The sequence below is a fragment of the Phaenicophaeus curvirostris genome, chromosome 18, assembly GCF_032191515.1.
Source record: "Phaenicophaeus curvirostris isolate KB17595 chromosome 18, BPBGC_Pcur_1.0, whole genome shotgun sequence".
Classification (NCBI taxonomy): domain Eukaryota; kingdom Metazoa; phylum Chordata; class Aves; order Cuculiformes; family Cuculidae; genus Phaenicophaeus; species Phaenicophaeus curvirostris.
Genome location: NC_091409.1, coordinates 5228429 through 5253021, shown reverse-complemented (window position 1 = coordinate 5253021; position 24593 = coordinate 5228429). Strand labels below are relative to the sequence as shown.

At 42.0% G+C, this 24593-nt stretch overlaps 1 protein-coding gene across 1 annotated transcript in view; it reads right to left on the bottom strand.

Annotated features, from left to right (window-relative positions):
- The window catches only part of CDH4 (cadherin 4), a 430462-nt gene extending 407231 nt beyond the window's left edge, over positions 1 to 23231 (bottom strand). Inside the window, exons 1-2 of the mRNA XM_069872039.1 lie at positions 23074 to 23231; positions 20569 to 20680 (exon numbers count right to left, since the gene is read on the bottom strand). Of these exons, the coding sequence (XP_069728140.1) occupies positions 20569 to 20680; positions 23074 to 23136 (175 nt within the window). The 5' untranslated portion in view covers positions 23137 to 23231. The remainder of the gene's footprint in view (positions 1 to 20568; positions 20681 to 23073) is intronic.
- Between the last annotated feature and the right edge of the window lie 1362 nt (positions 23232 to 24593).

Below are 24593 nucleotides of genomic sequence, written 5' to 3'. Positions count from 1 at the left end.
TTATTCAAATGAAAGAATTGCCTTTCTTCTGCCTTACAGCCCTTTCTGAAAAATAACAATCACAACAACAGCAACTTAAATAAAGAAAACCCTCACCAAATCCAAAAAAACACACCAAAAATTTCTGGACAGAATATCCTTATCCTCCTGCTCTAAGGCAATGTCTACCTAGGAGACTAAACAACTGCCCAAAGGCATCTCCCATTTCTTTTATTAACCACTGACTTCAGCTAGGAGCTTCTACCCCCCATCCATAGCCAGGAGCACACTATGCTAAATGCTTTATAAACTCAGGTCAGGAAAACTGATCTCCACCTCAAAGATTATCTTTACTTAGAATGCAAATGAAGAGGCAGATACAGACAAGGGCACCAATATTAGTCAATATGCAGGTACATAAATGTTAACAGTATTTTTAAAAATCTATTTATTTGAAGACATTAATTTCTGGCATCATTTAATAAAAGCTAAGCCAATACTAAGTCATCACACGTCTACCCAAAAGGGAGCAGGCTGTCTAGTCTGAAATACATTCAGCAATACTTTGCTACCACCTAGGTTATACAAAAATCCTCATGCAGCAACAGAGAATATATCTCAAATCTGTATTTGAGGAAATAGTTACAAGCAGTATTCCCCTCCTTCTGTAAGCTTTGATCAAGGAGACTTAAGAAATATGTTCTACCACGCTTTGATTTCACTTGAGGGTTTTTTGTTGTTTAAAGTACGAATAAAGATGACAGGGAAATACTCTAATTAGCACAAATATCTTGTTTCTTGAAACTTCTGGCAATTTCTAAATGTCGGTTTCTCAGTATTATTATGACACTCCCCATTACCAACCCCAAATGGACCTTTCTTCTGCCACAAGGACAGTTTTCTCTTCTCTTTATACAAGGACACAAGCCATTCACATCTGCATCATCTCTGACCTGCCACATGAAAGGCCCCTGGTGCTGCCGGAGCAAAAGGGCAGCAGGACCCTGGCTGGGATGCTCTCGCCTGCTGCACGCATTCCACAGGGTCAGTGGATTATATTTGGCTCAGGCACATCTGTTGGCAGTCGCTCAAAGCCGATTTGCAAAGCTCAAGGGTCAAAGCGTATCTCATTTCACTTGGTATCCCCCTCCAGTGACAAATCCCTCACCTGTTTGAAAACAACATCAGGGCTCTTACTCAAATTCAAGTATTTTGGTTGTCCATCAAACCCTCTTCTCCAGTGAGGACACGCTATCACCAAGACAGACCATAAACAACCCCTGTGGATCAGAAGGACTTCATGGCAAAAATTTTCTTACATTTGGTTACACGTATGTCAAAATGAATCACAGCAAACTTTATAAACGTACAAAAGACACCACCGCTGGAATGCTGTCAGCCTGAAGCATAAGGTGACAAAGCCCTCACAGCATCACATGCTTGTGATAATTGAAGTCTGAAAATACTTCACAGACAGCTGAAATATCAATTTATATTTAAGGAACATTTTGAATTACCACAGTTCACACAAAAAGGATGACTAGAGTAACACATACTTGTTGTCAGAATAATAGCTTAGCATTTGCTGAAAGGCCATCTAGTTTTAACCTGGATAAGTTGGGAAGATTATTCATCTAATGCCTTCTCTGAAAGACTGCAGGTCCAGTGCTAATAAGGGAATTTAATTACATGGACAAGCCTTGACAGCAATCCTTTTCCAATGCATTTAGTATTGAAATAGATCTGGGTGCTTCAAGATTTATGGAAGAAATCCACTATCTGAGTTAACATGGAAATATATCTGAAGTTTTGATCATCCAAGACGCAGGCTCTTGTTTTTCCTACTTCATTTGTGACACACGTTGCATTACAATTACACTGATGGCACAGATGAAACCCATGTTCCAAACATATATGCTACAAAATTTGACCAGAATTGATTTAGCCTTTGGCATTAGTAAATCTCAATGATTCCCTGGCTCAGGACCACAGACCTGCAGCATCTCTGAGCAGGACACCAACCACTTCTCCTTCCTACAGCAGCACCCAATGCCCCAGGAAGGAGGAGAGCTGCTGTGCACATGGGCATGGTACAAACATGAAAGATAATCTCTTTCAGTGTATTTACAACAGAGAAAGACATGCACATGCATGAAATAATAAAAAAAAAAAAAAATGCACAAAGGCCAGTACTTTCTAAAACTGTAGAGGGAACAAACCTGCCAGCAGGCTGATGAAACACTTGAGATAAAGTAGCACAATCAATAACAATGCCGCACCTTTAAAAATCAGCAAGTACAACACAATCAATTCATATCTCAGTGAGGTAGCATAATAAAAATCTGCAGCTACAATAAGCTAATTTAATGATACTTTATCAAGCGCTCCATTTTCAACTACTGTTGTTCACGGCAGAACGAAGCCAGTGTAAAAATATGTCATGAGTCAATATGGCATTCTACTGAAGAGAAAAGACCCACATCATTAAAATCTTAACTAAGCCTTCATTAAATAAAATACACGAAATTAGCTCCTTCAAAAGAATTTAATTAGTCAACACATGCAGGTTAAATTCGCAATCTGCCATTGTGGTTTTTTAAGCCATTCATTTTCTTAAAGCTTTGTCCTAAGAAGGATATATTTTTTTGTTATTATTTCTACAATATGGTTAGAAACCACAGTTTCCTCCAGCAAAAGGACAAAGCATCCCTTGCGAACAGCAAGATGCATTTTCATTGCTACTGCATATAGAGGACTGCCTTGTTAAGGCAATTTCAATCATTTTTTGCATCTTCATTAAGTCAGAGATACGGTTCAGCTTTTCACAGAGAGAAGCCTCAACAGCTGCACAGAAAGGAGGGACAACAGATTCTTAAATAGAAAAAAAAATTACCAGTTATCTAGCTTGAAATGAAACCTCTGGGAAGCCCCATCTGCAGCCTCAGTCATTACAAATCACAATAATTATGTGAGCTCTCAGCCCATATATAAAATTCCAATACCTATGAAGAGCTGCAATACTGCAATGTCCACAACACAAAAACATCGCCAGCTCATTTTGCGAAGCTTCAGGCTACTTGTAACACTGAGAGAAGATGAATCAATAAAATGTTATCAGTAAAACAGTTTGATTCCTGCACAGTTAAGCACATGGCCACTTCTATATTTCAGTCCCCTCAGGTCAATATAATTTTACACAGTTACCCAATTCTCAGCAGTGAAATGATACTGTTGGATGTTTCAGATATTCTAAAGCATTTATTTTTATATGAGGGATTAAAGAAAAAAATAATCACTTGTTTCCTATCTAGTTCAAAATCCTGGATCTTTAGTACAGTCTTAAATGCTAGCAGCTCCTCACCCCAGCTCCAGTACATTAAGTTATTTTGAACAGTTCACAAGGCCAAATCCTACGTGTCCTATTCACCCAGCGCTTAAACAGGAGTTTGGGAAGAAACGCAAGTCAAACCTGGATTTGGCCTTTCATTTAAAGTAAATGTGAGGCACGAAATAAGATGTAATTTCTGCCTACTCAAGAAAATCAGCCCGTTTAAGCAAATTGAACTATTCACCAATCAATTCTGCTAGGTTACTCACCACAAGGACTAAAGAAACTGTAAATACTACTGACAAAGACTAACTGCATAGTTAATACGACATTTTTTCCCACATCCAGATAATTCTTCATGCATACTCGTAATTTCCAGCTTCCCACCTGGGTATGCAATACAATAATGCCTCAGGTTAATCACGTACTTCCGAAGAACTGCACTTATTGCATAAATAAGAGCAACAAGTATACCTCCAAATCTGAGTTTGTAATAACCAATAACCATCACCTCTAAGACATATACAGCGCTCCAGAGACAGGGAACACTCACAGGGAAGCTCGTTTTAGATACCAGTCCACCTTCCCTCATTTAATTTGACAATGTCCTAATGAGATATTATGAACCTATTATTGGACAAGTCACGGACACCATGAAGTGAAAGGCAACTGACTGCAGTAAGACAGTATTGTAGTCCCAAAAAGACAAAAAATCAATTTTTTTTTTTCATTTTGCTAGCAACTGCATCTCATCCATTTCCATCATTAACACATAAGTGATAGACAACACACAGGGAAATACCAGTCCACTCAAAGGCACACAGTACTTTTGGGACTGTTTTTTTAATAACGAAACACTATTCCTGTATTCAGTTCCTAGAAAAACTAAAGAACATTTCAATATCTATAACGTCCACAAAGCACTATCTACTCTCCTGACGTACCTCTTCTACAATGCTTAGTTTCCATAAATACTTAAAGGGTGTTGGAAACAGCTGAGTGGCAAAGACCCTACATGGTGCAATTCCTTTGCCACGTTTCTCTTACTGGGAAATTACATTACTGCGTTCCCAGCACTAAATTTTACTAATTTGAAAATTAGAAGAAAAGGCCTTTTCACAAAGAAATAAATTACACACATTTATGAGAAGACAAAGCTGAACTAACTCATTAATTGTTATGTTTCTTTACATCACCAACTTTCTCCTATATCTCCTATACAAGATATATATAGATATAGATATATGAGACAGGTGTATCTCAACTTTCTCCTGAACAAGTTTCATAACACAAATCTCAGGCAGAAAAACTTAAGTGATCTCCATGCTCTGCTTTCCTCCTAAATTATGAACCACAGCATCACAGATACACACAAGAGGAAGAAGCCTGTCTATTTTACTAGAAGGCTGAGCTCATGAAAATCCTACTGCATCAATCCGTCTTTTATTATTCTTTCAAACTTCCCAAATCAAATAACTTTCTTGAGCTTGGCTAGAGCCTTCTGAATAGCAATTCCACTGGGGAAAGAAGTTTTAGATTAACAGCACAATACATTTAGAAATCGATAGATAAACCCTTTGCTCGGCAGCACTACCCGACACGACGAGACTGAACTAGGTCTCAGAAAACAGAACAAATCACTCAGAAACAACTTTCCCAATCTGCCCACTTGTATTTTGGCATTGAAACCAGCAACATGAACTGCATCTTTGAATCACACTTAGGGAATTATTGTCTGAAAAATGTTCTGATTCAACAGTACTTTTTAATTGTAAAAGTACTTCTTTGTACTAAAACCAGGAGGTTTTGCGGTGCTTTTTCCTTTCTTTGAACTACAGAGATAAAGCTGAAAAGCAATAAGGCAACTCAAAGATAACTGCATGTATGGGGTGCCCATTCTTGTGATATAATGCAAGTCCCTTAAAGGGAGAAAACAATGCAATTAGACACTCAAGGGATGGAGAAGAGATAGAGTGAAACTTCTAAACTTATTGTGAAAATTCTTCAAGTCTGGTCTCAACGTTGCTTGAACACCTGGCTCAGACAAGAGCAGCTTCGACTGTTCCCTATGCTGGAAGCAGGATAGCTTTAATTTTTTAATTTGTTTGACCTTTTCTCCCCTCATTAACAGTTTTGCTTCCTCCATTCACCGGAATCCATTTTGGATCAATCATGAACATTGGAAGGGAGAGGGTAAATTGGAGCAACGTCCACACCGGCTCAAAGAAATTTTGCTAAGAGCTGTAACTGTGAAGCCCAACTGGAGAGCACAGCAGAGCTTGCTATGCTTTTCAAACACACAAAGCTAGTAGTTGTCAGTGAACAGAAAATGTGTTTTCTCCTCTATCCATGTGTCTTTTACCATAGTCACAAACTTCCCACCTCTCAGCGCTGTAGGATGTGAACAAGACACAGCTCACCACCAAGAACATCCCACTCTTTCGCCCCCTTGGTTTAATTCCAAACCTACTCAGACTAGGCAAGAAATGTCCATATACTGAGACAGAAATAGATTTCCCAAAATTTGGATAAGTCATTCGAGCAACTGTAATGGCAGCCCACCCTTGCCCCCCCGCAAATTCCAGCAGGACACCTCACTGCTGCTCCTGTTGTGTTATATTCATTAAAAGCTTACATTCATTATTTACTATCCTGTAATTCTGTAAGGCAAATTTAAAGAAATGTTGCCACAACAAATACATAGAGTGGGGTTTTCACACTAACCTGATCCCCATGGCATCCCTTCCTTCAATGAACAGAATCCGATTTTATTATATCTCAACTGGACAATCAAAATATTTTCGGTACTGTTGCCATTAGCCTTACAAAGAGACAGATCACTGAATCTTACAATCCTTTGCAGCGAAGCAGAAGAGCTTTGCGCACAGCCGGACCTCGCAGATGCCATGGGCTAGGATACCACGTTATAAGGCTGTAAAACTATGGCCTGTGGCTCCAGTCCAGCCTGCAGAGTAATTTAATCGAGCTCACAAAGAGATCAGGAAAATGGCCTCTGCTGTGCTGAATCAGCAGTGCTGGAAGCCGTGCCACCCTCTATCAGCTACTGAGAGCGCTCTTTGTCTGCGATGCCAACGCCGTGTAGAGCAACCATTGGGCGGAACAAAAGACCAGCAGGAATATTATGTGCCAGATTTTCAGTAGATGTAAGTCAGAATAGTTCCAATGACTTCGGGAGTTGCACTGATTTACATCTTTTCGGGATTATAAGGATTTGCATCCACTGGAAGTTTCACTTCGCTTTTTTTGTCTTTTAATTAAAAGAATGGTGTAGACTTGGCAGCAGTACGAGTCTTCAACAGACAGATTTTGGAGGAATCTTGAAAAACTTTTGTAAAGCTCAGGGAAAGGCAATAAGCCATTTTTAGTTTTAAAAAGATACGGTGGCTAAATTAAAATTCACAAGATGTATATAAATTCTGATCTATACATGAGTTATATACATAAGCACATACTTTCACTCTTCACAGTAGAGTTCCCTAAATATAACAATGGCAAAAGTACAGCAATCAACGAAAACTTTGTTCATTCAATCTGGTTATACATGATGAAAAACTATCAGCACAGATGTTATCCCTATTTATGAGTCATGACTAGGGCCAAAACAAATGCCATATATTACTTCATTTCATTTTTTTTCTCCTAACTGTAAGTGCCAAAAAAATGACTGTCATGGGGATTAGGAAAAAATAGGACTGGAAAAAGCAGAGGGTCCTGCCTGTCAGGATGCAAGCCAACTGGGGCAAAGTTTGGTCTGCTCTGATTTGCAAATAAGCTCATAACTACTACGTCACGTCTCTGTGACCTCAGAGCAATTTCCATTGCTTATCTGCTCGCCTCTCAAAAAAAGCTCCATAATAAAATAAAAAAAAGCTCTTTGCCCAAGACAGAGTGTGCCTAATAATACCCTCAAATGTGCACTTATCTCATTTGTTTCCCACAGTTGACCATGATGGGGAAAGAACAGAAGGGAAGTGAGAATCATTCTGGTGCTTGAGATCCTTAAATGTGCAACAGATTTAGGCTTTAAGACTGAAAGCGAGCAGAACCTGGAGGCATGGCTGTGTGAAAAACGATGTGCAGCTGCTCTTCACACTATTCCTGTGACACAGTGACCCACTCCCAAGCCAGCCGAGCCTTCAGAAACAGTTCAAAATAACATACTCATAAATAAACAGGACACTGTTTACTAGTGCAATTTGCCTGATGGGTTACACAAGAACTTAAAAATAAACTGTTTCAAAAGCCACACAGTGAAAGAAAAGCTTAAGCCAAGATACTTCAATATTCAAGAAATGCACCTTCTCTCCATCATATCTTTTTCAGTACTCACCTCTGAACAGGTCAGTGTTAAATTTGCTTCCAGTGAGTTGGATTTAGAAGTGTTCTTCAAAGGCTTCTGCAATTTTAGGAGAATTAAACTTTATACCTCCAAAGCTATTTATTAGCTGGGGAAGTACTTAATTGACATTCACCAGATATTAACTTTTTTTGAGTGTGTGTTACTGATTTTCATATATAACCTTGAGCTTTTTTTTAAAGAAAATTCTTTTTCTTTTCTTTCCCCTCCTCCCTCTTTCAGGACAGCCGTCCTGAGAACAGCAGGTTTTCCTGGTGTGTGCATCCCCTATCAATTGTTCTTGGAGGCACAGGCACATATATTACAACCAGAGACTGTTCACAAGGGACGCCAATACAGATGAAAGGTTGAAAAAACTCACTTAGACTCACTGTGACAGAAATTCTTAACTTCTCTTTAAGTCTCCATAATACAGATTACTTCTGGAGTTGTCCAGACCGAACGTGAACCACAGCCCAGCACTTTCATGATGTACCCAAGTCTCCTAAACACTAAGCATGCAACACTCCTTCTCACCCACCCCCACCCTAATTTCTTCTCTTTTTTTTATTTTTTTCCTGGAGCAACCCCATTCCACAGATGCCAACCTCTCCCTCTTACAGTTCCTTTGGCAAAGACACTACTGCTGCATTAACAGAACTTTGCTTCGTCATCATGTCTTCCCAGGCAATGAAACCTGCTATATTATTATAAAGGTAAAGCCAGCTGTGCCACTATTGCTCAGTTCTGCTGCTATTTAAAAGGATACAGCCAACATTATGCCTCAATTCACAGTAGAAAGGGAAAATAAAACTTTGTTTTATTGAAAATACTAGGAAAATTCATTCCAGTAAAACGCATTGTCTGCAGTGAGCTTTGCCAAAACACTGCAGTTAATTCACCACTTGCAGAAACTCCCTCACAGACTCATGCTACGAGTATTCAGAGATCAGTATGGGACTAAACCTCTGTTTTGTGTGTAACACAAACTCTAACGTTTCTAACTGCCCACGGCACTACACAACTCTTCTACGTGGGCTTCTTCTAGTCAGGAGATATCAAAACCACTCAGTAGGATCAGAGTAGTTTGCTTGTTATCATATAGAGCAACTAGTCTTTTAACTTTCAATTTCTCTTAGATCTCAAACTGCAAGCAAACAAAAAAGCAACCTCTTTCAGTAAACTTCGCACAGAGAGAATCAAGATACTATTCAGTTATTTGAACAAGCATTTAGAGTTTAACAATCTAGAGATCGTTAAACTTCTCCTGATGAAGGTGTCTTCTTGTAGTTCAAACACAGTATAGGGAAATCTTTGGGCGCAATCCAAACATTTTTGATAGTTGCCACCCTTGAAGATGTCATCATATCAAATCTTTCTATGACCTACAGCTTCTCCTTTGTCCGAGCAACCATATACATTTCTTTCTTCATCTTCAACCTGTCCCTTCTCTCCACGGGAAAGGAAAAACCAAAACAACATGAAAAATGCATTATTTTTTTAAAAAAATGTCATTTACCCACATTTCTTTACCCTGTACAGAAGATCAAAAGGCAAAAGAAGATATTTAATGAATTGAGAAGCATTCAGAAGCCCAGGAAAAGATAAGTAAATCAAAGAATAATTAAGTCAAATAATTTAGACACAAGAGAAAAATATTTAAAGCTTCTAGAGATGGGCAAACCAGTTGCCTTTCAGGTGAAATTGTGTAAACCTGTTTTCAAGGGAGCTAAGCAACCAGCCAGCAATAATTAGGCTCCTGAAAGACAAGTAGCGAGGCATACAGGACCTGAAATAATGACTTTTTCTAATTCCCCAGGGAAGAACTTTCACTGAGAGGGAAATACTCTATAAATAATTTTCCATCTGGAAACCCACCAGCCCTCCTCTTTTTTCCCTCCCTGAAGTGAGATGCTCCAGAATCAGATCTTATCAGCAGAGGGAGTCTCTTCCTCTAACACAGAGCTCAGTACACATCTGGCTTTCCTCAGTTACCAAAATACACAGGCATAACAGGCAAAATTAAACAGATACACTAAAAAGAAAAACATTTAAGTATGCACTAGGCCTTCTAATAATCTCTATGAATAGTACAGATACGATAAAACCAGGCAGTGTGATACCTGTCTTGTGTAGAGCGGACACCTTGCCCTCAACACATTTCAAGTTAAGACAGATCAAAGGATGAGAAATGGGACACAGCAAAGGTCAGAATGCCAAACCATCACAACAGAAAAAAACCATGACTGAATCAAAGAGACCATGTCCCACATACAGGTAAAACATTCTAGGGTTTACAACTTGAACTTTAATTTAATCCTGTGGCTTTACTTCATGTTGGGATGAGTAACAGCTTTTTCAACAAAAGCATCCTCTACTGAGCAGACCTCATAGAGCCTTGTGTGTGGGAAGCCAGCCTGAAAGGCATGACCCGTAGCCTGAAAACAGACCTTTGGGACAGGTAAATATCTCAACTGGGGCATTTTAAAAAACCCTACAAATTCAAAGTGTCCAACACTGAACACAGAATCGAAGCAGACACTCCCCTTCAACCGCTTTTTAGTCAACTTTCATGAATGTGTCCTAGGCTTTTGATCTGGAATGATTCTAGCTGATGAAAATTCAAAGATCCCAATTTTTGCAACTCTCATAAAAGCCAGGAAAAGTACTGACAAATGGAAACATTTGGACTTGTGTTCCTACAAGATCCCAGATACAGAACTTCAGGACAAAACGGACCTCCAATTACCAGCCACTATTTTCATTTTATTTCAATAACTTTACCCAGAGTGTAAATTTTAATGGTTCATGGTCAAAGCAGAAGGCTCTGTCACATGGGATCTGCAACAGTCTGTTCTGAACTGGTTTTGTTCAATGCTTTTATTAACAGGACAGACAAAGGAATGCAGCATTTTTGTCACATCTGCAAATGATACTTAAGTAGGATGCCACTGCAACTCTGTGGGAGGTCAAGATTAGAATTCAAAACAATTCTAACAAGTTTGATCAGGCCGATCAAAAAAAAAAAAAAAAAAAGATGTAACTTAACAGAAGAAGAGCGAGGTAACCTAATTCAGCAGGATTAATCAACTACACATACAGAAAATGGCTGAGTAGGTAGCAGTTCTTCCAAACATGATGTGGGATGTTACATTGGTTCACAAGCTGAACATGAGTCAACAGTGTCATACTGTTAAAAAAAAAAAAAAGGAATCATCACATTAGATAAATCAAATGGAGTATTGCCTGCAAAACAGGCAATATAATCCTCCTTGTCTGTTCAGCACCGTGAGACTTGGCTGGCATAGACAGTTCAACTTGGGGCACCAACCTTTAGTCAAGATAAGGGCTCAGAGTGGGGGGCCCAGGCACAACACATGAAAGGGAACAAATAAGTTGTTCAGCCTATGGAAGCTGGGGAAAAAAAAATAATATTTTTCAACCATGTTGGTGGAAAAAAAAAGAACAGTTCTCTGTCTATGACAAATAAGACAAATAGCAACAGGTTTAAATTGCATCAAGAGAGCTTCAGCTTAGACGCAAAAGAAGGAAAAGTAAGGGAAGCAATATAATATATTGGCTGGGGTCCCTACAACTGGAGCTTCAAGATCGCAGCAGGGACAAACCTATTAGAGAGGAGCTGCTCATGCCTTGAGGAAGGATTGTGCATTAGACATCCTCTTGAGTTGCTCCAGCTCTGTTTTCCTATGAGTCTACCAAACATCAACGAACAGATGGTAACAAGCACAAGCAGGTCCAGGTAATATCAAACACAGCTCTCAGTGAAATCAGTGAGACTGCCCAAAAAAACTGTATGGCCAGAAGCAACTACAGGGTAGAGAAAAAACACTCGGGATTGATTTCTAGAGTTATCTATTAACCACCACTCTGACTGTATTGGTAACAAACAGGTTATGATATTTTGCGCTTTACACTAGTCTCGGTTTGCACTTTTTCAAGTGCAACCACTTCTTTATTTTCCAACAGCCTCACAAGCTCATTTCCTGATGTTTTCACTTCATATAGCAATAATCCCAATACGCTTTTCCGGCTACACAGTGAACCAACAAATATTAGTTTCACTGACCTGCATTTTACACAAACCAACAGAGCAAGCTGATACATCGCTTTATATGGAACAATTTTTGTAATCCTGACTATTTATCTTTGTATAATTGCTATATTCATAACCATTTCAAAGACAATTTTGTTTAATAAGAATTAGAATTGCTACCAGACGAACTCAGTATAACAAAATTTTAGACTAAAAGTAATTTTTGTGACTAATCTATGAACTGCTACAAAATTGTGATTTATAATAGGCATAATAATAGCCTTAATGATTGCAGTGCTTCCGGGTATCAATGAAACAGAGAGACTGGCTCATTTCAAAGCAGAAATGAGGAATAAAAATGCCCTTTCTCCTTCATGGGTGGCCCATACATACCTTCGGGGTCCTTGGAGGAGCTTCCAACATCCCCACTGTGCGTTCCACATAGTGGCTGCTATTACCATGCTAATGTTAATAGGCTGTAGCGTATGCGACCCCTCTGAGCAGCAGCTACCGCACAGCAGAACTATCAGAGTGCTGAATTACTGCCACTGGCTCTCGGTTACAAAATGCTGGCAAGTAGTGGGGAACAGTGGCAGGAAAGTAGCAAGGGCAAAGCAAAAAATAATTAAAATTTTGTATTGGAAGGGAGCAGAAAGCAGCGATCTAAACAGGTTGGCAGAGAGAGATGCTGGAGCCCGAGGTCATGAGGCACAGGGCAGCAAGAGCAGCTGAAAGTTGCTGTTTCCAACGACAGTGCAGCCCATATGCCAGAACATTTGCCACTTCTCTCTCCCTCTGTGCAACTGCGATTCAAAATTAATAAATAAATTAGAGACAATGAATATAGGCAAGAAAAATCATAAAGCCTGTGGCAAAGAGAAATCTTGTTCAACCCAACTATTTTTTATACTGCAGAAAACTCGCTTGGGAAAGATTCTGCTGAAAGAAGCGAAGCAGCCAGCACTAATGACAAATATTTTGGGAAAACAGAAACTCCATATGCTCTTCTCTAATTCTACTAAAAATAAAGAGGAAACGAAGAGCTTTTTGAATTCAAGTGTAACATTTCCTTACGCCAGGAGACAAACTATGCCTAAGCTAAGCCTGGACACTAATGGAAGCAAACAGCAGAACACTGGTCCCTGGTGTTTCAATTATTCTCTCTTTAGAGGTTATGCTTCCAAGAAGTTAGGGGAACACAACTTCCCTGCAAGGATCATTTTTGCAGGCTGTTGAAATGCTTTTATTTAAAGCTATTTGATCTGTATTTGCAGAAAAGCTCAATTCATCACTCAACCTTTTCATATATTAACCCATAAAGTATTTCAGAGGATCACAGTGCGGTGGAGGCTGGATGGCACCTCTGCAGAGCCTCTTGTCCAAGCCTCTGCTTGGGCTAGTCAGAGTGGGCTCCAGGACTGCATCCACGTGGGTTCCGAGATCATCCCAGAATGAAGACTCCACAACCTATCCGATCAACCTCTTGCAGTGTCTGATAACCCTCACACTGAACGTTTCTTCCTGCATTTCAGTTTGTGCGCGTTTCCTCTTGCCCTTACTCTGTGCACGGCTGAGAAAAGCCTGGCTCCATCCTCCCTACACTTTCCCTTGAGACATTTACACACGATGATGAAGACTCCCCTTGAGGCTTTTCTTCTCTAGGCTAAACAATCCCAGCTCTCTCAGCCTCTCCTTTCAGAAATACTAATAAATAAATATTTAACCAAAATATCAAACCAAATAGATCGCTGTGTACTGAAATGGGTCTGCAGTCACTGGCACAGATTTATCGCAAAACCCTCCTCAATCCATTTGAAACTGGAGTTCCCAGAGGCAAATACCGGTCTTTATTTTTCAAATACTGCTTTCTGGTCTTAGTTCTTACTATCTGCATTTGCCTAAAAATAAAAAAGTAGGTTTTATAGAGGAATGGCAGTAATTCTGACTATACCAGTAACCTCAAATTGAACAGAAACTGCCTTATTTCCCTGTTACTCAAATTCATTCTATTATATGAAAAAATATTAAGAAGCAGACTTCCAATGAAATCCTATCCTCTGTAGTTTTAATCTCATCTTGCCTTTCAAATAAGACTTCTAAGTATTATCTACATTACTAAAATATTCTATGAGCTATGCACATGGCCCACGCTACTGTCGAACTAAGTACTTCACCAGCTTTATTTTGCAATGAAATAAGCCACCTCTAAAAAAAATTACACTCATTTCCAGGGTGGAAATTAAGGCAGAAGGAGGCTTGTACATAAATATCAATGAAATTGGGTGATGAGAACCGGCATTAGGTCAATGAAAACTGAGCAAGAAAGTATTTCACTGCTGGAATAAATAATTTTCATTCACAACATGCGAAAAAGAAGATTTTTTCAGAACGCTTTCAGCATCTGCTCTGTAAGATCAGAGCTCATGAGCTCTGTCAACGACAGTCGGTTTCTGAACACAGAAGTGACTTTAAAATTAACATTTTCTAACCTTAAAAGACCCAACATTATTGGCTTGGAGTTTGAAACAGCAGGTATTTCACAATAAATAAGAAACTGATACTGTTCCAAACATGCCTTATTTCCTAAAAGCCTAAGCATAAATAAAGAAATTAATAAATTATTCACTAGAAATTGTTGTTTCATTTTCTTAATATCTTTTTTTAGAGTGCCTAATTTGAAGCAGTGCAATTCTTTAACAAATTCCTGCGGGAGAAAAAAAAAAAGAGAAGCTCCAAGTCTGTTGTTGGAAAAGCAGATTTATTCAGATAAAAATCAGTTAGCTGCCCAGAATGCAGAAAAAAGTAATTTTACTTGGGTTTGAGGAATTTGGTTCAAAGCTCTAATCTAGAAAGCAATATATACAGTTATTAAACAGCGTAAGGGGATTAACTCTACAGAGCGTTATTGACTACTCCGGTCTCATTAACTGCAATTTTATTTAGATAAAAATGTCATCTTAAACATCATTTTTTGTGTCAGAAGTTAGATCTGAAGAATAACATTAAAAATAAATACGCATCAGCAGCTCCCCAACCCACAGCAGCTCCTTCTGGGGTCTCCCCTGGAACTCACAACTGAAATTACGGTTTTGATTTGCAACATGCCCATCAAGAGAAACTGCTTTTAGAAGAAGTTGTCCTGTGGAATGGGAGAAGTGTTTTCCGAGAGGCAGCTTCACTGGAACACGTACAAGCTTAACATAGAAAGCTGATGTCTGTCGGCCTCTTTTTCCTCCAAGAAAGGAATGAAGAAAGGTTAGGGAAAGAGTTCTGGGTTCCCAGTGGGCTTTCGTCTACTTTCAGATTTTATTAGGGAACTGTGAAGCTAATTATGTGTACGATAACTTCAGTAACTGCTTTTCATGCAGAATCACAGACCACAAAATAATGAAAGCATGAATGGAAAAATCTCCCTGTCTTTTAAACTCAGAGCAGCTCAGAGGCGGCACTGGATATCTCAGCAGGCTGCAGCAGAGCTTATGTACTGCTACAAGGACTGAGCAGCCCTCAAGAGGTGCTCAAAAACCCCACCAAACACCACAACAAATCCCAACATTTCTAACGCTTTTTGCTTCCAAAACAACATCTGTACAATACACCAAAAAGTACTCGGCAGATGGAGGCAGGACTAGGTTCACAGGCAGTACTGCAAGCACCCTGCCTGCACATTCGGGATGAAGCATCTTTCCAAGCACGTTTCAGAGGCAGACCGGGACCTGAAGCCTTTAGGAACCAAGATACTACTAAAATTAATAGCAGAAATGTATTTATATCTTTGCAATTCTAGATCCAGGAAAAGGGGGAAGCCAGATGTACAGACAGGCAGAATGTCCAAGAGCCAATTCACACGCTGGGGCCACAAAGTGCTGCAGATACACACTCTTTTCCTTGGCTACTGCCTGTTACCCCAGGGTAGACCCCTTCCCTCCAGGAATTGAACAAAGCTACCGGTATTCCTCCCAGAAGGTTTGTCTCATCCTTCCACAGGGACCAAGCTTCACTAGTATTTTACAGCTGTATGACTACTGTCAAGTAGAGCTGTTAATACATTTAATTAACACACTCGATATTCAATATCCAATATTACCATAACAACAATATATTTACCTTGAAAAAGTGGTACAGAATATATCCCTACATTTACTGCTACATGAATGACTAGTAGCCAGACTCAAACATAATTTGCAAAGGCTTGCTCAGGTTCTGCCTCCCACCCACCCTCGCTTTTTATTTTAATTTTTGCTTCTCCACTACCTCATGAAGATTTGGAGTGTTGGGATTTTTTTTTGCCTGTCTGTTCTAGCCTTTCTAAACAGCATTCACAGCCTTCCTAAATTCTCCTACAGGAAGTGATAAGGGCTGAAGAGGATGGGGGGTTTTAAAACCTCAGCAGAAAGAACAAAAGCTTTGACCATGAAGAACATCTTACCTCTAAAAAATTTAGAAGATGGCCCACAAACTGAACTTTCATGAAAAACCAGGTATTTCAGTAGTTTTGAAGTATTTTATTTGTTTGTTTTAACCAAAAATAATTCCACAAAAAGTCCTAGCGCAGAAGCAATTACTCTTTTACACATCTGCAAGAATCTTAGAATGGTTTGGGTTGGAAGGAACCTTTAAAGCTCATCCAGTCCACTCCCCTACAGCAAGCAGGGGCATGTTCAGCCAGATCTCGTTGCTCAGAGATCCAGCCAACCTGACCTTGAATGCTTCCAGAGATGGATCATATACCATCTCTCTGGGCAACCTGTCCCACTGTTTCACCATCCTCATAACAAAAAATTTCTTCCCTATGTCTAGTTTAAATCTAACCTCTCTTGGTTTAAAACCATTACCCCTCATCTTATCACAAAAAGCCCTGCTAAAAAGTTTATCCCCATCCTGATGAAGCTTGGCTACCTTTGGTTTCATACACTTGCTTAAAGCAGAACATGTTTGCACAATCTATTCATCTTCCCGTATAAAAATAAACTGTTTCCACGTGCTTCTACCCAAACGTAACTGCCTACACAAGTGGAGTTTTCCTGCTACATCAGTATAGGCACTATTTAGGATGGGCAACAGAAACTTGAATCACTGCAAATGAATAGATACACAAAAAGAAACAAAAAAGGGGCTGCACATCTCAACTGCTCGTGTTGTCTGCCGATTGTAGGGAAAGCTCCGAGTTGTTTCGTTCAGCAGTATTTCTAAGAGGTGACCTGCTACAACCATGATGATACTAGGCTGGAAAAATAATGCATTTAACACTGTGATGTCAGTCCACCCACTACCAGTTGCCACGGTCTCACAGTATGCCAATAAAACATGAGTTACCAATTTAGAAAAATGTCTTTTTCTTTTTTTTTAATTACAATCTTCAAAAACCTCACAAAAATGGAAAAGAGCATAAACTTATTATCAAGAGATCATATTGTGTACCACTGCTAGCATCCTACTCGTTTCTCTCCGGCCCCAAGAGGCCTCTAGTCATCACCAGTCCCATATACCTGAGTCAGTACTCAAGGATCAGATCCCCTGAGTCAGTCCTGGACCATCTTCACCACAGTACTGCAAGTCATCACTCCCCACTCCTCAGAACCAATGTTCTCACCATTTTAAGGTAACATTAATAATTAACAAAGAGAAAGAGATACCCATGCCATAATTGTCCTCTGAAACACTGCAACTTTGAGATTTTTTTTTCCTTCGGCTGAAGAAGAAAACAGTTAACAGACCTGTTTTAAACAGTATCACGTATGAGTGGTCAAGACTAAGTTTGTGATCCTGCAAACAAAACCAAACAAAAAATATAAGAGATTACACCACAATAATTTCTATCAAGAGATGCAGGGACTACATTTCTAAGGAAGACATTGGCTCCACAAATCACTACAGCTAACATCTCATCATCAGGGTACAATGCTGTCAGCGATGTGCAACGCGCGGTATTTGTGGCACTTCTGGGGAAAACTATTTTAAGTCTAATAAATATGAAATTTTTAGAATGCAAATGCTTTTCATTTATACATAAAACAAAATGCCGTGACATTTCTCCCATCCATTTATCATAAACAAGTTAATTACTGTGTAACAAATAGCTTCTGCTAGAATCTGTGTGTTTTGAGGATGTCAGAGCGCTGACTCAGGCAAATAAGATGAACCACAAAGCAGTGGTTAATAGCTTATGGCATACGTATAATAAAACAATGGCTCTGTAAAAGCTCCTGTTGTCAAATTAAGGCTAAACTATTTTCATTGGAATAAGTCTATAAGCAGTCATTGTCCATTTAACTTGATTCAAACCTAGAATACTGTATGTACTTTCATTTTGATACATTCATAACACTGCATACGTTTGAGAGCTGGATATCATAAAGCTTAAAAGGAAAACACTGGATTTATTGACACACAGCTTGTCCCCAAGCCACGTAACATCTAAACTTCCCCCTGTCGGCTGAAGTTCACCACTATGCTTAGGTCTACATCCTACCCGATTTCTGATGGCAAACCTTTAGGAAGTATAAATGGTCCCAAGACTCCTCACACCTCCTTCCTAAGGAGAAAGTGAGGATTATGCAGCATAAAGACTTCAGGTTTGCACACTGACATCTCCTGAGAGTGATCTGAACTACACAGACACTTTTCATCCCCCAGTTCCACGAAGCACTGAAAGGTGAATTCCTACCTACTTTTTTCCTGCAAGCAGTCCCATTTGGCCTAAAGACGAATTACTTGAATGCTGATGAATAAGATGGTGGTAGCTGGCAGCTCAGCTTTGCGTGGTAAGATGGTGTGAAACAGTACATATGTCAATCTATCAAACATGATAATGTAAGCAATCTGAACCCATTTTTGGTCTGAACTATTGTACAATACTTCACCCAGATGGAAGAAAGAGATAAACATTTTATGCTTCAGACATATCAAGTGTTAGGAAGTAAAATTAAACCTAAACTGGAAAACTACCAATTTTACATGCTAGAGTATATATAAAGACTAACACAAGCGGGAATAACGATTTTATGCAGCAGATTTTCTCCCCCATTATTGTACAAATTAATTAGATATATTTGTTTCCTATGATAAACAGCAGCATGTATTTGACTGCAGATTAAAAGGTGTAAAGATGATAGCTTACTTATTAGCAAACACCGCATTTGCACTTTTTTCTTTCTCCTTTGGTTGACAAAATACTTACAAATCACATAACTCATGGTAATGTTATCAGGACATGAATCTTACAAGTGGTGCATGCATATGTAATGTTCTGAGGGCCAGTTCAGCCCTAAATCAGCAGCAGGTTTGCCATGACCAATGTAGAACTACAACTGGCCCCCAAAGGGTAAAACCAAATAGAAATACATTTTAATTCAAGTCAACCTGACAGCCTATCTAAATACAATTTCATGTACAAAAATTATTAGTTGCAATTGAAAGGAAGGGACAGCCACTCTACTGTCTTCAAAGTCACTGCCAGCCAACTCCTCTACATAGACCTTCTACTCTGTCCCCACTGCCCACCTACATTAAGCACTAAACTTGCAAAGAAACTTCCTCCAAGCACATGCATGAGTGCCATGACTTTCCTTCAGCATTTGGAGGACATTGTTTACTGACTAATTTCCAAAGTTAAAAAGCATGAAATCTACGCGGCTTGTAGACTGACCTGTAAAGCCTTACAGTGTGGGAAAACTTGCTGTTAAATACATAAACAATTGTTACTTGGTCTCTTCGTGTGTCAAATGGCTATTTGGTTATCTTTCAAACTAAAAATAAACTCCCAAACTATTCATTGATGCCAGGCGAGTCATGAGAATTCCTGAACACCAAAACCGAGGCAACTGGGCTCAGAAACAAAACTGATTGCCAACTCATGTAGAGAAAAAATGTCCAGCCCTGGATTCTGCTGAAGCCAGAAAGAATACTGACAACTCTCCTTCTCTTTGGAGAAAAATCAAAGTAACGGAGCAGGTGTTTGCTCTGGAGGAAGACAGAAATCCCAGCCTTCTGGCAGAGACACGCATATGAGTAAACATACTCCAGAGAAAGTAGCAAAGGGTTTATAAACCCTCAAGTGAAGCATCAAGCCCTGATGCGCTCCCCAACTTCCACAACGTGCTGTGTTTTAAGAATGCCTATAACATTCCGTAATGGTTAGAGATTTAACTCAAAGGGGGTGCTAGGAAGGGTTGGATTTTGATCTTTGAAAACTCTCTTGGGATAAAGCAATGATTTTCTGCATCATGCAAATATAAAGTTTAACTATTTTTAACTTGAAAGGGAGACAGATCAATACACAGGATAATCTATTGTTATTTGGATTACGAAGGCGTCTCAGAATTTACAATCACAAAAGTGGTTATAATCCTGCAATTACTATAAAGCTAATTGGTAGTTTCTTTTTGCCTGTGTTTTCATGTTGTCAGTGGGGCAGTAAGGAAAATGAATGCCACATTTGTGAACAGAATGTCTGTAGGCTTGTTTACCACATTTCCAACAACAACGTCTGCTTTATCATGCATTTCAAAGCAGAGATAATTTAAGGAGCTTTGAATTTCATACATAAAAATACTTTCTAAAATATAAAATGTAGAATTCCTTCAGACGGGGTGGGAGTGGGAGACTTAAAAGTGAAGTGATGACCTCGCATACTATATGCAAACAATCCACCTGAAGCAGACAGCACACGGACTTTGAATGATTCATCTGTATTCAAAACTGTGCTCAGGTAAACCACTTAGTGTTTCATCCTCCTACAAACATAATTCTGCAGACAATTTCACCAGCAAAACCAGCATCTTTAAGCCTCCTTTCACCTCCTGAAAATACAGTTATTGCAGCACCTATTAAGCCGTTTATTCCACTTACCTTTCAGTAACTTCTGCCCTTCCATGATGTTCTGGGAGACGAATGCTGTGTAGTCTTCTTCTGAAAAGCCAGGCTTGCATGTGGGTCTAACTGTAAGATCCCCATCGTGTGCCTGCAAAAACAAAACAAGGAAAACACACACCGTGACTTCTGTCATTTGGGAAAGTGTTTTGTACTCAATGACTAGGTGTTTAGGCAGAGGCAAACCTGAATAGTAAAGCAGTGCGCAAGTAAAAACCGCTTGTGCTGAAGTGTCTGTCTGTTGGAGTGGATCCATACTGTAGCTGCAAAAATAAAACGGGCAAGAAAATAGTTGCCTGAGTACAATAAAGAGCATTGATGTAGGAAGGCTGGGATACTGGGCACTGTCAGAAGAGGGGAGGAAACAAAGAGCAGCAATTCATCAAGGCGAGCTGTGCTCCCACTGGAGCCACGCAAAGGCCTGATGTTGCAACATCCAAATCACCGAGTTTTGCTACTGAGAAACTGGGCAAACCCCAAGACTTAAAGAGGAGAAACACCCCACCTCGCAGCAGCCTCAGGAGCTTGTGGCAAGCTGAAGTCCCCTTCTTTCCCCTTAGCCCTGCAGTAGCCTCCAAGGCTCTGCCTGCTGATGCTGCCATGGAGGGGATGGAGGGGATGGAGGGGATGGAGGGGATGGAGGGGATGGAGGGGATGGAGGGGATGGAGGGGATGGAGGGGATGGAGGGGATGGAGGGGATGGAGGGGATGGAGGGGATGGAGGGGATGGAGGGGATGGAGGGTGGAAAAACTTAACAATGCCATTGAATACCACAGCCCCACGTACAACCTGTCAGGGTCCAAGGGGAATGCGTTCAGCTAAATACTCAGCTGCTCTGCCGCAACTTTGAACTGCGCAGCGGGGAAGCAGCCCCTGCCACTGGGACAGGTTAGCGAGGATGTGGTACTCCAGTACTCCTGGGATGGAGTACACAATGGCCACGCAAGGAGGGTCCCAGACCCCAGCTCTGACCAATTCACTGAAAACACACAAGGCAATGATTTATGCCTAACAAGTGCCAGGTGATTTATGCACAAATGCTGGTGGCAAGGGAATTCTAAAGCTCCCGGACTATCGGCAAGGCTAGCCAGAGCACTGCTCAGCGATGCAGACTGCGCCTGCGATGCCTCCAGTGCCAGCTGAAACCAGAGGATCGGGAGAACCACTTTCCCAATAAAGTGACTCCAGGCATGCCCCTGCCTCCCCAGGGAGAGGAGCCCAGCTCCCCCGGACTTCCAAACGCTGCCTGACACAGACGAGACTGCATCACAGAGACAGGCAGAAGGGAAGAGGAGCGAAGGGTCCTTTCGGATGAGCTTAGTAAGCAGAAAGCAAGCCAATGTACTCTGCTAAAAATCACGCTCAGGAGACGGATGCCAGCGACTGCATGGGAAGCGCAAGGAAGCGGCGGCTCTGTGGACTCTGACCGTCGCTGGCAAGATGTTCCCGTTAGGAAACGTTTCCGAGGGTCTCACTGAGGATAAGAGGCTTTGAGTCTGAAATCACCCCAATATTATAACTGCGCTCAGATGGTGAGGGCATAGCAGAGCTACTTCTGCACACCCCCCAGCCTCCCGAGGGCTCAGACACGGGACATCTTCACAGATTCAACTGGGCACAGGGGGATACGGGCAGAAAAATAAGCGGCTCTTGCTTCTGCAGCCAGTCCAACACGAAACGCAGCAGCCGCCCCGCTCGAACCGTAGCGCTGCAGCCACGCGTTCAGGAGCTTGTTGCTGCTCTGCAGAGAGCTCCTCATTTAAAGAGGGGGTATCCTAATAAAATGTAACTTTTCAGACTGTCAGCCCCTCCCCCCGCGACCCCCGCACGGCTCGGGCCCGCTCGGTCTCCTGAGAGGCTTGCAAAAATTAAAAGTTGAAGGCAGCGGGGCGGCTGGCGGGGAGCGCGCAGCGCAGCGCGGGTGCGGAGGCTCCGCGCCGGGACCCCCGAAGTTTATCCGGCAACGCGCAGCACACGGAGGGCAAGTTTCGCCGGCAGGGTGGGAGGCGCGGGAGTCACGGGAGAGGTTAAAAAGAATCATTAAAAATTGCGATAATAGTAAAAAAAACCATACGAGGGAATGGGGTGACGGCGGGGAGCTGCGGGGGCGCCGCTCCGCTCCCGCATCCTCGCCCGGAACCCGCATCCAGGACCCGCACCCGCATTTCTGCTCCTGTATCCTGGACCCCGCATCCCGGACCCCGCACCCCCGCTCCTGCATCCTCGCCCGGACCCCGCATCCTGGGCGCGACTCCGCATCCGGACCCCGCATCTTGACTCGGACCCGGACTCCGCATCCTCACTTCGCATCCTGGAGCCGGACCCACAGTCGGACTCCGCATCCTCGCCTGGACCCCGCACCCCGCATCCTCGCCCGGCCCCGAAGTTGCGTTGCCAGAGCCCGGAGCCGCTGCCCTTCTCCCCCTCCGGGCGTGTGTGTGTGTGTTGAGGCGGGGGTGGGGGGGTGGGGGCTCCCCACTTACCGCCGCCGCCGAGCCCCAAACGGGAAGGAGCAGCACCAGCAGCACCTGCGAGCCGGTCCTCATGGCCCCGGCGGCTCCCACCCGCCCGGCGGTGCCGGCTGGCCGCCCGGTGCCGCGCTCCGCAGTGCCGGGGCCAGGGGGGTCGCTGCTGCCGCTGCCGCCGCCGCTCAGCGCCCGCTCTTGGCTGCAGGTGAAGCGCCCGCCGCGCGCCGCCGCCGCCGCCAGGCCACGCCCCCCCCGGCCCCGCGGCGCGCGGGCACGCGCCGCCTTAAAGGGACAGGCACCGCCCCGCCGCGGGGACTCCGGTTGTTGGGGAGGGGGGCGCGATTCGGAGGGCGGGGTGGCGGTGCCCTAAGGCGAAAGGAAAAAAGCGTTTGAGGGGAAAACAACAAATCCTGGGAGGGACGTGTCCGCTGGGGGAAAAGCGGCACCGGCGTGGGGGAAATAGAGGCGCGTTTCCCCCAAGAAAGAGGCTTTTCCCCAGGGAAAAGGGACAGGGCATAGAGGAAAAAAACGTGGCACGTTGTGTGAGGAAAAAGTGGGCATGTATTGAGGAGAATGTGGCACATCTGCTGAGGAAAAAGTGCCATGTCCATTGAGGAAAAAGTGGAGAATTCTTATAGGAAAAAGTGGCACATTCTGTGAGGAGAAAGTGGGCATGCATTGAGGAAAAAGTGGCGTGTTCACTGAGGAAAAAGTGGCCATGCATTGAGAAAAAAAAATGGCACATTCCCTGAGGAAAAAGTGGGCATGTATTGAGGAGAATGCAGCACATCTATTGAGGAAAAAGTGGCACGTCCCTTGAGGAAAAAGTGGAGAATTCTTACAGGAAAAAGTGGGCATGCATTGAGGAAAAAGTGGCACGTCCCTTGAGGAAAAAGTGGAGAATTCTTACAGGAAAAAGTGGGCATGCATTGAGGAAAAAGTGGCATATTCACCGAGGAAAATGTGGCACGTTCGCTGAGGAAGAAGTGGCACATTTTTTGAGGGAAAATGTGGCCATGCATTGAGAAAAAGAAGTGGTACATTCCCTGAGGAAAAAGTGGGCATGTATTGAGGAGAATGTGGCACATCTGCTGAGGAAAAAGTGCCATGTCCATTGAGGAAAAAGTGGAGAATTCTTATAGGAAAAAGTGGCACATTCTGTGAGGAGAAAGTGGCACGTTCACTGAGGAAAAAGTGAGCATGCATTGAGGAAAAAAGTGGCATGTTCTCTGAGGAAAAAGTGGAGCATTCGCTGAGGAAAAGTGGCACATAAACTGAGGAAAAAGTGGCACGTTTTTTGAGGAAAAACATAGCCATGCATTGATAAAAAAGGTGACACATTCACCAGGGAAAAAGTGGCACATTCTTTGAGGAAAAAGTGGCCATGCATTGAAGAAAAAGTAGCTGTGCATTGAGGGAAAAAACTGGAATATTCTTTGAGGAAAAAGTGGCCGTGCATTGAGGGAAAAGGTGGCACATTCACTGGGAAAAAAGTGGAACATTCTTGTAGGAAAAAGTGGCACATCTGTTGAGGA